Raw genomic sequence first — 11,982 nt, 5'->3', positions numbered from 1 at the left:
GTCTCAAAATCAGTTTATACGACTGTATGTATCAGATCTGTGTAATTAGAAAAAGGAAAGAACACTGATTTTTCTTCATCGCCGAAATGAAGGATTTTTGTTGTGCGAGTGGGGAACAGAAAAGCAAAGAACTTGAAAGCAACTCGAAGTTGGCCCATTTGAATCTCTTTTCCTAATGTGATTACTCCATGTAGGAGGTCGCCACCAGACTTTGGCCCATCTCTCCTCTCAGTGGACCGCAAATTATAAAATAAACTCCCATCTATATAGTTTTATGAACTTAAAAGGATTTATCCGCTGCCGTTTAATTAGTAAAAAATTTATGTTAGTATCTAATACGTGCATCAGACTCTAATGTATTTTTTTTTTAAATAATTCATATTAATTAATTTTGTATTAAATGTTCACTAACTTATATTTATTAAACATGTGCTGAATGTTATATTGTTTAAATGTAATTGTTTGTTAACTTAATTTTATTGAAAAAATATGTGTACTGCAATATAAATATTTATAGTATAACTTTAGTTTGATTTTTTATATTTATCAATTGTGTAAGGACAATTTATGTTATGACTATATTATATATGTTCATCTGAATAAGTTAGTAGTGTGATTTTTATTAATGATAAATATTTATTAAAAAAATAATAAATATTGTGCCCATAAATGATGAATGTTTATATCAATTATAAAAAATTTTCAACATGCCTCAAAAAAATAATAAAAGCTTTCATAAATAATTAATATTTTTATTTGAGAATATTGATGAACATTATGTATACAGATAATGAATATTAATATTAACATTGATGAATATTACATTAAAAAAAATAAACTTGAACATTAATCTAGATGAATATTAAGTATTTCAATATAAAAAAAATAATTATTATAAAATATTACATCTAATGAATATTATACACATAGAAAATGAATATTATAGTACATGTAATTGAACAAAAATATTAAGATGTATATAGTCTAATAAAAAAAGTTTGCCATGTATTACATATTATGACATATATGATTTTTAATTTTGAAATGTATACTTATTATTGATACGTAGAATTCAAGTTTATGTATAATTTTTAATATAATATTAATTTTTATAAGTTTATTTTACTATAACTTAAAAAAATTTTAAAATAATGAAGACGCGGGGATTTTATACTTTAGAGGTAGAATACACTACACATTCTTTTTAAAAAATGCACCATAACATAAATATTTACAGTATAGCTTTAGCTTGATATTTTTTTTTATTAACTGCGTACAATGTTATGTTTATATTATATATATTCATTTGAATGGATTAGTGAGTATGATTTTCATCAATGATAAATATCTATTGACAAACTAATGAATATTATACCTATAAATGATGAATATTTATATCAATTATAATTTTTTTTAATATGCATCACAAAAATAATAAAAGCTTTCATAAATAATCAATATTTTTATTTGAAAATATTGATGAACATTATATATACAGATAATGAACATTGCAGTACTAGATAATGAACATTAATATTAATATTGATGAATAATATATTAAACGAAATGAACATGAACATTAACCATCATGAATATTAAGTTCGTAGAAAATGAATATTTAAATAGAAAAAAATTAATTATTATAGAATATTACATCTAATAGATATTATACATATATAAAATGAACATTTTAGTACATGTAAATAAACAAAAAAATATTAATATGTATCTAGTCTAATAAATTTTTTTAACATGTGCGACTATATTCTAACACATATGATTTTTAATTTTGACACATGTATTTATTATTGACATGTAGAATTTAAATTTACGTATAATTTTATAATTTTTCTATTAATTTATTTATAATTTTATATTTTTATATTAATAAAATCTTAAAATATAAAAACCAACAAAGACGTTAAAAATATTTAATTTATTATTATTTTAAAATATTTATTTAATTATATATATAAATTTAATTTGTACAATAAGTAAAGAATAGGAATAAAAGTCCCCACTTGTATAATTTAAAAAGAAGTGGAAAATGTATTATAAAATTTCACACAAAATCAGCGCGTGTTTTGTAATTTTTTTTTTTAAATAGAGATATTATGAGAACAAAAAAATAAAAAATCAATATTTTCTAATGCCAAAGCCTAACCTTTTTATTTTTTTCTGAGAATTCAAAACTGCATTAGACCACCATAACAGTAAGCAGTTGCAAATTTAGTATCTCACTTTTTGTTTCAATTTTTTATTTTTCAATTATAAGTAAAGGAACGGATACATCTCTGTTTGAATTCTTCTTCCATAAAATTTGAAACAAATTTGAATAATTTTTTATTGTATTGGGAGCTAATTAGCTAGAATGTAAAAGTTATGGGTCTAATAGGCTGAAGAGTTAATTTACGGTGTAGTTGCACTTGACTGAAAAGTTGAGGGGGCAAATTGGAATTTAAGCCCATCAGCGAACATATTACCTACAGCGACAATGAAGGTCGGTTAGCTCAAGAATCACAGGAAGCTAAGCAGGTCGAATTTGAAGTATAAGAAAATTGTGATTGAGACATGGTACTTGCAAACACTCGTCAATTATTTATCTCATTCTTCAGTTTTTTTTTATTCATCAGGAATGTGGAATATTGAGGGGGACTTGGTACTTGCGTGAAGTAGGAAAACAATCTTGCAAACTTTATTAATTTCTCAAACAGGAAAGCTGTTTTGGAGTGATAACATGAATGTGTAAAAATTAGTATTATTCATTTAGCAAGCATGAGGCTGAAATTGATTGTAAATAAAAGCTCAGAGTTCATCCTTAGGAGAAGATTTAATTCCTGATGGATTGTTTGAGGATTTCTTGATGGGATATGAAGCTTCCATTGCTATACCGCAAAGTCCTTCTTTATCAGAGATGCCACGTTCCATCCTTATGTATCCCTTCTCTCCCCATTCAGGTCCCCAAGAATTCTTCACAGTCCAGTATTTAGTTCCGTCAATAGTTGTTCCATAACCCACGATTGCTACTCCATGATCCAGCTCTGTTCCACAACTTCCAGTGAAGACCCCCTGGCAGTCATTTTCAACCAGATTAACGGATAACCTTGATTGTTTTAATATAAGTATGGTGATTGTTTAATTTGGTTTTTGCAAAAGTGGGTTAATCAACTTGCAAATGTTTAAGTTTACCTCCGAGTAGAATTGGAAATCTGAACCTCCGGCATCTATAGCAACAGATACAGGCTGGTTTGCCACTGCTTTAAGCAATGCATTCTCATCATTTTCAGGCACGTTCTCGTGTCCATCAATAGAGACTGCCGGTGCATTCTCCTGGAGATATGCAAATTTTGGTTAAGCAACAATTTATTTCAAAAATCTAAGCTTAAGCGGACACGGGTTTGCATCAAGTATAAACCTTTGAAACATCGCAAGTTCCATCATAAGCTTCATAAGGATAATTAGCCTCAGTTGTTATGCCACCCCTTTGCTTGATGAATTCAAATGCATAATCCATCAGCCCTCCGTTACATCCTTGGTTTTGGTCAGTGTCACAATCCACCAACTCTTGCTCGGACAAAGACACTAGCTTGTTTGTCTTGATTTGATTGATACCCTCAACTGCTACAATGGTTGAAAATGCCCAGCAACTACCTATACCACATTGAAAACGACAGGAATTCAATAATAAGCAACCAAAACAGTTACTATTCAAATTAACATAGCAAGAATCAACAGTCAACTCCTTTTCACAATTGTGTCAATCGACGAAAGGAACATAGATAGATTCCGTCGTTTATCTTTATACCCTCTTGTGGATTCTGCTCTTTACTCATTAAAGAAAGAAAATAAGACAGACCTTTTTGTCAGTTCCATCTTCCATGTCCAAAAAGGTTATAATTTTTCTTTTTCCTCGATCAAATGATGAAAATGTCAATTTGCATGTAAGATATATACCTATATGTACATATAACATGTAAATAAGTGAAAAGTAAGCCTTACCACATTGGCCTTGATCCTTAACACTGGTGACAGCACCTTTCTTTCTCCAATCAACGGATGCGGGGACAGTATCCACCTTCTCATACATGAAGGTTCCATTTCCTCGTGGCCCCCCGCGAAACATTCTATGATGTTTAACTTTTGAGCCAGAATAAGTGTTCCTGAATTCATGGTTAGTCATATCTGCAAACTTGTTCAACTTCAATTTATAAGGCTTGTCCATCTTATTAGCGTTATGGACATGCATGGCATTATGCTTGAACACATTGAAACGCTTTTGTTTCTCATGAAGACTCCTAGAAACAGTGTGATGACTTCTCCACCTTTCATACAAACCCCACAAGCTTTCCTCAGATTCTAATTCTTTTTCATGGAAATCGAAACTCTCCGTGATTGCTAGAACTAAAGCCAATGAGAGAGCCAGAAGTATAAACTTTTGCATCTTTTTTAGTGTTAAAAGAAAATCAGTTCTGTTGTTGATGGAAAGTTAAGAACCTAAGGTGTTGGTTTATATAGAGAAATGAAAGGAAAAGGAATAATAGAGAATGAAGATATGGAAAATAAAACAAAACAAAACAAAGAGCAATAAATGAAGAAGTTACAGGTTCCTTATGGGCATCAACAATCTATATAAATAATACAAAGAAGATATGAAGATTGGGTTTTGAATATTAATGGAGAAGAAGGTGGATGTGGATTGATTTATCTATACATACAAGCAAGTCATTATACAAAGTGAAGGCTTTGGAGATAGAAGCAGTTACTTTGGAGCTGGTACGCACAAACATAGAATAAAACTTGTGTGCATTTGGAAAAATTAAGAGATAATTCGTGCAATTACATGGAAAACACGCAAGCACGTCATCATATTATTGATAGATAGAGGAATACAAAAAAGAAAAGATGATGAAAAATGGTTATCTTTGATAGGCACGATATCTTTCCAAGTGGGAACTAAAGACCCTTGTAACTGCCTTAGGCTAAGCTTTAACTGAAACCCCACAACCAAGAAATATTGCAATCTATTGAGAGGAGCAAGAGAAATGGAATTGAACAAAGGAGCCAAAATGGCATGGAGGCAAACGTGCAACAAGTGATTCTGTTTTGAGATCATCAAGTACGAAAAAAGAAAGCCTTCTGTATTGAGTTTAGACTTTAGAGAATGAAAATGGTATCGTGGATGCATGTTACTTGCGTATGTCTGCTTACTTTTCCCATTAATTTGGGCGAAAAGGGGAAAAAAACTCGAGTAAAATGTTCATCTAGTCCGATAACAGATCAGTTGTGCCTGGTTGCTTGCCTACCGATGTTTTATTTCTTTTCCATATTCACCTACTTTTGTTACTTTGTTATTTCCCTTTTCTATCTTTTCTTTTTCCTTTTATTGAAGGGTAAGTTCAAAAGTGGGTTATACATCCCTAATTCGGGTTTGTTAATGGAGGCCGAGTATCCAGATTCTAGAAAGGAATCTTAAATTTGATAAATAAATAAGATAGTTAACTCATTGCTTATAGGAATTACTTAGCGTAATGTATTGGCAAATTGTCACTTCCAGGGTTAGATAACACATAGAGGTGGACGATGAGAAAGAGAAAGGCCGACAAATGGTTCAACAAAAATTCAAAATCTGATAAGCTCTTCTTCAAGGACCCTTCAATAGTAAGCTACAGGACGGTCATGTGCAGTTATTTGACTTCTATGAAATGGATGCCTACCGTTTAACATAAGCACAGGCTCCTTGTATATAACAAAACCATCCTCTAAGCTACCACGATCATCATCATTCCAGTGCACCTTGTTCCTTGTCCAATATGTACATGAATGATCATGCAATCCAAGATTCTAACTTTAAATGTTTCCTTTGTATTACTTTTTATGCCAACACTAATAAGTGTCGTCTCACTTAAATAATGAACACAAAATCGATGATCTTGATCAAAAGAGGGGGAAAAGTTGACAAAAAACTAATAATATGGCTAACCCTGAATGGAGTAGGCAACAGAAGAACTTGAACCCTGGCAAGAAATGGCTTTTAATATTCGTATTCTGTTGCTTGACGTGGTTAATTTGCCAATTATATAAACCACTTATCAATCATGCACCTACTTAATCAATCATGGTAGACTACTTTCAAACATGCTACATTGTTCTAACAAAGTTCCTCCTTTTCCCCTTTTCATGTAAACCAATCAGGCACTCATCTTCACAGTAGGTAGAAACGTTACAACATCAGAGTCGAGAATGAAAAAGACAGCAAGAACTCAGCTGAACATGGGCGAACTTTAAATCTGAAACATAGTTCTCTTGACCCGTGTGACCTTAACCACTTAGCTACGAATGATAAGGAGATGGTTTTACCTAAATTCATACTTGGTATATGACTCTGTTGATAGTTCTGATCATGGCATAACAACAATAAGATACTTTTTAGATATATCTTTCATAAATTATTCAAGAGAAATCAGCTACATGAAGGGAGAAGAAAGCTGTTCTGGATATAAGCAAACTAATTTGCCAACTCAATTATTTTCAGTTACATTGTTTTGTAAAAAGAAGCTCAGAGAGCAAATCAGTACTTGAACAAATAAGAAAAATGGAGATTTGACCAAATATGTAGCTCATGCAAGGGTGTCCTGTTTAGCTTGCTGCAATAACTCTTCTCTGACCCTCTTGATCTCCATCTCCTTTTCAAGTCTTTCTTTCTGAAATGATGACAGCCAAAAGCTGGTCAACCAGAAGTTATTACACCAAAACACACACAATAATTCAAACACGAGTGGCTGATTGCAGCAAGAAAAAATCATGTGCTTGATAGTATCATGAACAAGATTAGCAAATAATGTTTTCAAGGAGCATCTACATGGAACATTCAATAATTGATGTTGTTGCTACTCAATAAAGAAACCAACTCAGACAATTTGAGGGGGAAAAAGAACAACTTTATCTAGAATAGCTACAACTCTGGCATATTTATGGAAGTCAATGCCTCACTGGAATAAATCAGAGGATATTTTTTGTTCAAACCCCCTGGAACAAGAATGCCTCTTTTTCATCATTCTACTCAATCACTTTGTCTCCGTGCCAACTATGAGGTCAAATCTTGTGGACAATTCAATCAAAAACTTTTTAAAAAAAAATTTATATTAGCCATCAGAAACTTCTAAGAAATCATGTACAGATAAATAAAAAAGAAAAAGAAATGCCAAGCTACAAAATGGAACAGATCGCTTCATATCCAAGCTACAAATGCATAACAGAACTGCCATCTCATGGCATCAGCAAGAACTAGAGTTCAGAAAGGAAAAGATACACAGGAGGATGCAGGAGTCATACATTTGAAGCTTATACTAAAAAAGGAAAAGCTACTGTTTTCCTCATCTTAGAACTAGTAACAAAATGAAAAATTTTCTTGTGATCTTATCCATGCTATAATGCCAATTGCCATAAACATTTGAATTGGAATGTGATACAACCCTCACAAGCTTTGTCTTATACTCAACAGCTTGCAGGTTCCTTACCAATACAGAAAATCACCCGAATAAGATTTATCTATGCATCAACACTATCATGCCATGGCTTTAACCCCACTGCCACAAAATGTCAAAAATCTGGAAAAACACGAAGCATAAAGAAAATGGAACTAGGAAAGTGCAAAGGATAATTGTACAAAAACATTAATCTTTATAAAGGTCACAATCACATAGATTAAAGTAGTTCAAGAACAACAAGCTCTTTTACCAACATTCAAAGATCATACCCAGATTTTGATCAGAACTTAAACCCACTTGACAAATAAACTTTGGGAACCTCCAATTGGATCAGAATTGAAATAAATGTAGCAAAACCGTCACAAACAATTAGCAAACTCGAAGAAAGCATTTGAATAAAACAATAATAATAAAGTACCTTCTCGTCCTGGTGAAGAGCAATCCAAACATGGACTCTATCCATTGATTGCCAAAATACAAAAGCCCCTAATGTCATCGCGAAATACGTTGCCACTTTCACCATCTTCTCTCTCTCTCCTTCGCTAAGTGTTCTATTTGGTTTGTCAATTACCAGTCAGCAGAAATCTAAACGGGAGCCTACATCCATCACTTATAAACTGGTCGGATTCTACGGAAATGGGCCAAGCTCGGATTACGCTTCGGATAAATTCTACTGGAGCCTACATCCATTCCTCTACCCTTTTTTTTTTCCTCTTTTTAAATTCATAATTATAATCATGCTAAAAAATATTTCATTATTTCTTTTTATTCGTTTTCATTATTTCTTTTTATACGTGGGATGGCAATATGTAGTAAACAAATGGATAATTATCCATTTACATTTCCCATAAAATTAAAATTTATATAGTATAATCTGACTTAAGTTCAAATGTAAAAATCTCATTATTTACCGACTTTCTGTAAAAGGTAATAATTCAAGAAAAAAATTGGACATTAATAACTTAAGTTGATCTTAGCCTTTTTGTCTCTTTTCTATTGGTTAAGTTAAATTTCACAGGGACAAAAAAGAATGAAGTGCTGTAATAGTTGTGAGATACAAATTTTGAATGGAAGTTCACATGATCTACACCAAAAAAAACAAGTGCACATTTTCAGCTTTGGGCCATAAGAGAAATGCTAATGATGATAGCCAACACTAAAATGTCGAGAGCAATCAAGAAAAAGATCAAATTTTGGTAAAGCAATGCGCTTCAAGGGTCTCGCATCAAAGTACCTGTTACAGGTTCTCTATTTACAATCACGAATAATTTTCTGTAAAATAGTAGCCCTTCTCTGTTAAAATAATCATCAATTAGCCCAGGTTGCCATGCGGGGTTGCAGCAACTTTACCAGGACCCATACCATTCCATAAACTTGCGTGAAAATCAAAAACTAAAAATTTACAAATAAATGGGATCAATCTGTCATATTTCCGACGGCATATCAGGTCCAGGTATAAATAATTCCATTCTTATCAGCGGTGGCTAATGGTTTGCCAAGTCCACTCCAAGAACAACAAAGTACAGAAGAAGTGTGTTCCTTCAGGGTGCTCACAATATCAGCTTTAGCTACTGACCAGATGTGTACTGATCCATCAGCTGATCCAGCAGCAACATAGTTATCGTCAGGACTGATACAAGAGCGACTCCAGTTAGATGCCACTCTATTCCCAGTTGCTCTAAATGTGCCACAAACTTCCAAAGATCTCATGTCAAATAAATTGTGCACGTTATCTCTTCCACTCGTCAACACAACATTTCCATTTCGAGATAAAGATATGGATGTAACAGCAAGTGAATGTGCAGCAACTTCACCGACTCGCTTGCCTGTTTGAATATCCCACAGACGAAGATTCCCATCAACATGGCCCGAACAAATGGTCTGTCCGTCCATGCTGAAGCAAATAGCATTGCAGTTGCTGGGGAAAACAATCGTGTTGGTGCAGTAACCTTTTTGCAAATCCCACACTTTTATAGTACGATCATAAGCAGCACTGACAACATAACGACTTGAAATTTTGCTGACATCTACAGCACACACTTTATCAACATGGCCAGTGAGAGTGTGACGGGCACGCCCTGAACTTACATCCCATACATACAAATTGTTTGAGCTGCTAGCTGCAATGATAGATCTATTGTCATGCGTGATAGAAAGATCAAGAACAGAGCCAAGACAACCATAAAGGGTACGGCTTAATGATCCAGTAGTTGTATCCCACATTTTGATTGCACGATCCTGTCCACCACTAATCAATTTGCCAGAGTTATACTCGTACAATATAGAAGCACACCCACCGTCATGAGCAGTAATTTTGTGTTTGCATGCTGATGGAATGGTCGACTCCATAAAGAACTCTGCACCTTCTTCACTTTGCCGCACCACGCCATCCACTTGCTGCTGAGCAAGTTTCTCTAAGCCACTTGCCCTGAGTCGATCAACCATTTCTTCATACAGTGCATTAGCCTAACCAAGGAATTGGTTAATTTGCCAAGCATATACTATAAGAAGGAACAAACAAACCAACATAACTTATTATACACATTGTTAATAATTGTTGTTAATAATTGTCCAGAAAAGGTTTTTTTTTTTTTGGCATTTTAGAGTGGTAAGATCACTCAACAGTAATGGCTAAACAAAGAGAGTACATAATATTCGGGTTCTCTAAAAATACACTAAGATAAAGTATAATTCTCGGATATTCTGCATGGAAATAAGATGCGAGAAGGAAAGATCTAACAAGCTTCCCTATGTGCGAAACCAAGTTACATCTCAAACCGAAATCCTCTAATGACCTGTTGATTTACCTATGGAGGGGATGACAATATAAATATTTGTCAGAAACGTCTCCAAAAGTTTAAAATATTCCCACAACTGCAAGTAAATTACAACAAGTTAAGAAGAATTTCTTCTACAAACAGTTCCACCAAATTTAGGGCCAAAAAGTTAATGCCATTGGACTGATTAAAAATAACTCCACATTTACATTTCAATTCACTAGCAGTGATACAAAAGTACCTCATTAAGACGTTCAGCGTCTTGCATCTTTTGGAGCATCCAACGATCAACTAACATCTTATTTTCAGCTTCGGCGCTATTAGCTTTGGCAGTCATCTCATCCAATCGCATTTGAAGTGCATCATATTGCACTCGAAGTGAATCATTCTCACTCATAACCAATTCTAAAGCTTTAAATTTTTCTTCTAAATCTTCCTTTAACTGAGAGCACTCCTCCCTGTAGCAGAAAACTATGTCTCATTATATCACAATACCATAACACATGATACAACTACAAACATGAATTAAATAGAAAAAGTATCACCTTATTTGAGTCAACTCCTTTTCCAAATCAGCGATAACAGTTTCTTTTTCTTGCAGTGAAGCTTTTGATGCTCTTGTCTCAGCTACCTCCACAACTAGTTGCTCCGATAACCGAGATTGAGCTTTGTAACATTGTTGAAGTTCCAGTTCCAAAGCTTCTGCTTTCTCTTTCCATTCTGAGCCCTTCAGTAACATAATAATACAATGACAGAAATTGGAAAATTGATTTCAGATATGTAATTGAAGCATTTGCATATTCAAAACCTAATACATCATTTCATACTAAAAATGGTGATTGTGTGAGGAACCTGAGAGATAATGGGCCTGGAAAGGGCAATAATAGCAGGAGCATGAGCGCCTTCTTCGAGCAAATGCCGCTTCCTTAGCGCCTTTAAGGCGTGCTTTATTGCCTTCCTCGCAACCTCCTCTCGATACCTAAAAATATTCATGCAAATTCATATAATTATTGCCGGTCACTGTTGTTCTGGGGAAAAAAAGGGAGTGGAGTAAATAATATTACAGAACGAAGTTAACTCAACTCAATCCTTGAAAAAGAAAAAAGAAATTCAATTATAGGTGCTTAAGTTTGATGAATTGAATTGATCATTGATTAGATGGCGAATTTAGAAAGCGAGAAAAGACAGCAACTAATAAAGAATGAAATAAAAGTAAGATTTACTTACATAATTTGATTGAATATGAGCAATGGTTTTGAATTAGGGTTTGCAGAGAACAGGGACAGTGATTGTGGAAATTCAGGAATATAAAGAAGAAACCGGGAATTGAAAATGTTATGATCATCTGATGGTTGTTTGAAGTTGAAGACGATGCTACGCTGATTCAGGAACTGTTTAAGATACGATTCTATGGCGTGGGCTGGGCCCAGTCAATGATTTATATTTTCGTTGAAATTTTTTCAAAAAATGCGGTGAGCGAGGATCGAACACGCGACCTTCAGATCTTCAGTCTGACGCTCTCCCAACTGAGCTATCCCCGCTTCTTGTACTTAGTTGCGATCTTATCTTATTAACATAAAACTTAAAAGTAGCAATAAAATAAAAAATCATTTATTTTTACATTTAAAATGCAAAATTATTAGGTTTCTTAATTGTTTTTAAAGAAATGAATTTTATGTTCTTAATATATTTCTAAATTATTAATGATAAATTAAGAA

At 33.3% G+C, this 11,982-nt stretch overlaps 3 protein-coding genes and 1 non-coding gene across 5 annotated transcripts; all 4 read right to left on the bottom strand.

Annotated features, from left to right (window-relative positions):
- Positions 1-2,673: 2,673 nt before the first annotated feature.
- LOC8278243 (vignain) lies at positions 2,674-4,480 on the bottom strand. Its single transcript, NM_001323746.1, is given in 4 exon segments — positions 2,674-3,069; positions 3,190-3,330; positions 3,416-3,651; positions 4,000-4,480. Coding segments are annotated over 4 exon segments (1,083 nt in total). The 5' UTR covers positions 4,442-4,480; the 3' UTR covers positions 2,674-2,805.
- A 1,926-nt stretch (positions 4,481-6,406) lies between these two features.
- LOC8278244 lies at positions 6,407-8,181 on the bottom strand. Its single transcript, XM_002511232.4, has 2 exons — positions 7,906-8,181; positions 6,407-6,701 (listed from the first exon to the last, which is right to left on the bottom strand). The coding sequence occupies exons 1-2, from the start codon at positions 8,008-8,010 to the stop codon at positions 6,618-6,620; spliced, it is 189 nt and encodes a 62-aa protein (XP_002511278.1). The 5' UTR covers positions 8,011-8,181; the 3' UTR covers positions 6,407-6,617.
- LOC8278245 (autophagy-related protein 16) lies at positions 7,906-11,692 on the bottom strand. Of its 2 annotated transcripts, none has more exons than XM_002511233.4 (5): positions 11,492-11,692; positions 11,117-11,243; positions 10,810-10,991; positions 10,506-10,722; positions 7,906-9,953 (listed from the first exon to the last, which is right to left on the bottom strand). In XM_002511233.4, coding segments are annotated over exons 1-5 (1,551 nt in total). In that variant the 5' UTR covers positions 11,494-11,692; the 3' UTR covers positions 7,906-8,930. The 2 variants fall into 2 exon arrangements, with proteins under 2 accessions (XP_002511279.2, XP_025014238.1); XM_025158470.2 differs by having other exon boundaries at positions 11,117-11,292; positions 11,492-11,685.
- A 40-nt stretch (positions 11,693-11,732) lies between these two features.
- TRNAF-GAA lies at positions 11,733-11,805 on the bottom strand. Its single transcript has one exon. It is a non-coding gene; the product is annotated as a tRNA-Phe (tRNA).
- Positions 11,806-11,982: the final 177 nt, after the last annotated feature.

This window comes from Ricinus communis, chromosome 4 (assembly GCF_019578655.1).
Source record: "Ricinus communis isolate WT05 ecotype wild-type chromosome 4, ASM1957865v1, whole genome shotgun sequence".
Lineage (NCBI taxonomy): Eukaryota > Viridiplantae > Streptophyta > Magnoliopsida > Malpighiales > Euphorbiaceae > Ricinus > Ricinus communis.
This window is presented reverse-complemented; position numbering and strand designations above follow the sequence as displayed.

Coding starts and splice junctions, on each gene's coding strand:
- LOC8278244 (XM_002511232.4), bottom strand. CDS start 8,010: ATGGTGAAAGTGGCAACGTATTTCGCGATGACATTAGGGGCTTTTGTA. Junction 6,702..7,905: donor CTCTTCACCAGGACGAGAAG/GTACTTTATTAT, acceptor TCATCATTTCAG/AAAGAAAGACTTGAAAAGGA.
- LOC8278245 (XM_025158470.2), bottom strand. CDS start 11,257: ATGAATATTTTTAGGTATCGAGAGGAGGTTGCGAGGAAGGCAATAAAG. Junction 10,992..11,116: donor CCAGGCCCATTATCTCTCAG/GTTCCTCACACA, acceptor ATGTTACTGAAG/GGCTCAGAATGGAAAGAGAA. Junction 9,954..10,505: donor ACGCTGAACGTCTTAATGAG/GTACTTTTGTAT, acceptor TTCCTTGGTTAG/GCTAATGCACTGTATGAAGA.